Source organism: Palaemon carinicauda, chromosome 38 (assembly GCF_036898095.1).
Source record: "Palaemon carinicauda isolate YSFRI2023 chromosome 38, ASM3689809v2, whole genome shotgun sequence".
Lineage (NCBI taxonomy): Eukaryota > Metazoa > Arthropoda > Malacostraca > Decapoda > Palaemonidae > Palaemon > Palaemon carinicauda.
The window spans coordinates 13,252,516-13,255,221 of NC_090762.1; the positions used below are offsets into that span (position 1 = coordinate 13,252,516).

At 39.3% G+C, this 2,706-nt stretch overlaps 1 protein-coding gene across 2 annotated transcripts in view; it reads right to left on the bottom strand.

Moving 5' to 3' along the window:
- Nucleotides 1-222: 222 nt before the first annotated feature.
- The window catches only part of LOC137630097 (uncharacterized), a 331,962-nt gene continuing 329,478 nt past the window's right edge, over nt 223-2,706 (bottom strand). For both annotated transcript variants that reach the window (XM_068361575.1, XM_068361576.1), the window contains one exon: nt 223-2,697. In XM_068361575.1, coding sequence (XP_068217676.1) covers nt 1,326-2,697 — 1,372 coding nt within the window. In that variant the 3' untranslated portion in view covers nt 223-1,325. The remainder of the gene's footprint in view (nt 2,698-2,706) is intronic.

Sequence of the window (2,706 nt, forward strand, 5' to 3'; positions counted from 1 at the left end):
CCACAGCGTTATCAAGGTCAAATGGAACAGCTTTGTGAAAGGCCGCCTCCTTATTCCGATTTTTTTTAAACCAACTCAAACTGAAACCGATCACTATAACCAACAAGATTCGACTATAAAATGAACAGCCTGTTCCTCAAGTCCCTAAACCTTACTCAAGATGTGTGTAATAAAATATACCGGTACTCGTCTCTATAGTGATGGTGAAATGAACAAGCACCAGAATTATAAAAGAATTTATTCCAGAGCAAGTAAAGTTAAAATACTATTTTGCTATTATTTTCATTCATTATACCGTACTCATAAAAATTTAAGATAGTACGACTTTTGGCATTAGTTCATAGCTTTAGAATAATTAATTTCTGGCATTTAACTCCAATTATTGTAGAATAATTATTTTATTTGTTTAGTAACATGTTTTACTATGATGGAAATTTTTAATTAAACATTCAGTATTTTAGATATTGTATACTCCCTTTCAGTTTTTCTGATAAAAAAATTAAAAAAGAAAAATTAATTGGTCACTAGATGATAAACTTGATCCAGTACAATAACTAAGAGCATTGTCACAAGAAGGAAATTTTAAACAATTACTATAAATTAGGTCAATTATATACCAACAAGTGAAAATCTTATTAACCATATAATAGTTGCCTATCGAGCACAGGTTCATTGTTGATAACCAATTTATCACGGGTTTTTCTGAGAAAAACTATGACGGCCAATACCAACATGCTTAATTATGTGTATGGGCATACATACTAATTACAACTAGCACCTCTGATAGTGAAATTACTGAAAGGTTGATAAAAGAACTTTCATACCATTCTCTCAAATCATGTTACCTCTTACAACCATCAACCTTGGTATTGAAAACGAAGAAATGATCGTGAAGTTTTACTTTTCTGCTTCAGTACTGTGCAGCTTTTTTTACGCTTCTATCACTTAGGGGTTGCGTAGGTATCATTACAGCATTTTCTTCATAACTTTAATTCGTCTGTAAATTACTGAATGGTATAATATTGAGCTATCCAGTTATCCCAAAATATTCTGTATACTCTAACCATCCTTTATATCCGGTATAATACTGAAAAATTCACCTCCACTTAAACTTCTATAGTTAATACTTCAGTTCCTCTAAATCAGTTCCTGTGATGTAAGCAACTATCCTTCCATCACTTAATTGCATATGCACATTTTTTAGACAATTATGGCAGGTTGTGACACTAAAACAACGCTGGATTGATTACACTAATTCGATCCAACAAAAATAGAACACTATTCTTTGTAACTACGAAATTTAAAATTCCCTACGTCTGATGCCATCAACTTCTTAGTTCAAAACTTGAATGTACACGTGCATGACGTCGCTGACAGCAGTGATTATGATTATGTTGATTGCAGTGATGGTGTGTTTGATGAGGGCAAGCATGGGATGCAGTATGCGATTCTCTTCTTCTGTCTGCCTGATGTTGGTGCTCACGCCGGGTAATGTTAACGTTTGTCTTCGATAAAGATCTGGATTTACTTGACACACATGGGAAACATATGGTAGCATCTTGACTATCTTCATCATGATAGTCTTCATGCCATCCTCCTAAGAATGATTTTCTTTGTTTCGCACTTGGAGTTAGAAGCCCCGGATGGCTGTCATATAAGTACGAGCTTGGTTGTACTCTTGTGCGGTGTCTTGGCAAGCTACGGCTACGTACCAGGCCACTAGACTGAGCAGAGCTGTGGTTTTCAAGATGCACAATACATCCTGTTGATTCATGAGAGCAATTAGACTTCGAACAGTGCTTGTGAAGTGAATGACGCCGACATTCATGGGTGTGTGAATGCCCTGATCGATTGCTTAGTGTATCTCCAGCTGTTGGAAGCCTTGAATTATCGACAGCAGTTGATGCTGTAGATGCCGTCTGCACATTACTAAGCTGTGATGAGTTATGGCTTTTAGAGCTTCCAGCATCAGACGCTGATACATTTAGCTCTTCATGAGAGGCCTTCGCAGATCCCAATTCTCTTTCGTAAGGAGACTTGTAACTGCCATATAAATCTGAAAGTCTGTTATCTTTCTTCATGGTGCGAGATGGGGGGACCCTGATTGCTGCCAACCAGGGAGACTGCATGGGATCCGAAATGGGTGGAGGTGGAGGAGTGGGTGGTGGTGATAATGCTGGCCAGTCAGATGAAGAGGATGGGTCTTCCAGCGGAGATTCCAGATCTTCATGTAATGATGTATGAGGAACGTCTCCTGGAGACACAGGCGATGTTTTGGGTGACACAGGTCGAGGTCGAAGGGAATTGGACGACCCATGAGCTGACTTTTTCCCAGGTGAAAGCGGACGTTTAAAAGGGGGAGAATGGTGCAAGGTAGGGGGAGTGGGTGGTGGGATCAACGCGTAGGACGAAGGTGGAACGGTCAAATTTTGGAGAGAATGGTATTTGGTTGGAGTTGAAGGGAATGTAGGAGACGGTAATGGTGATGGTAATGGTGATGGTAATGGTGTTGGAACCGGAGAATTCGGAGGCGGAAGCGGAGAACATGAATGAATAAGAGGTGTATGGATAGTCAAAGGAGCATGAAGCGGAGGATGCGGGTTATGTTTATTATTAAACGAATTGGAAAAAAATGGTGGAGGTGGTGGGGTGGGCACAGGAACTTCCACCCAAGATATTTCAGCTAGATTATCCGATCTGAAAAAA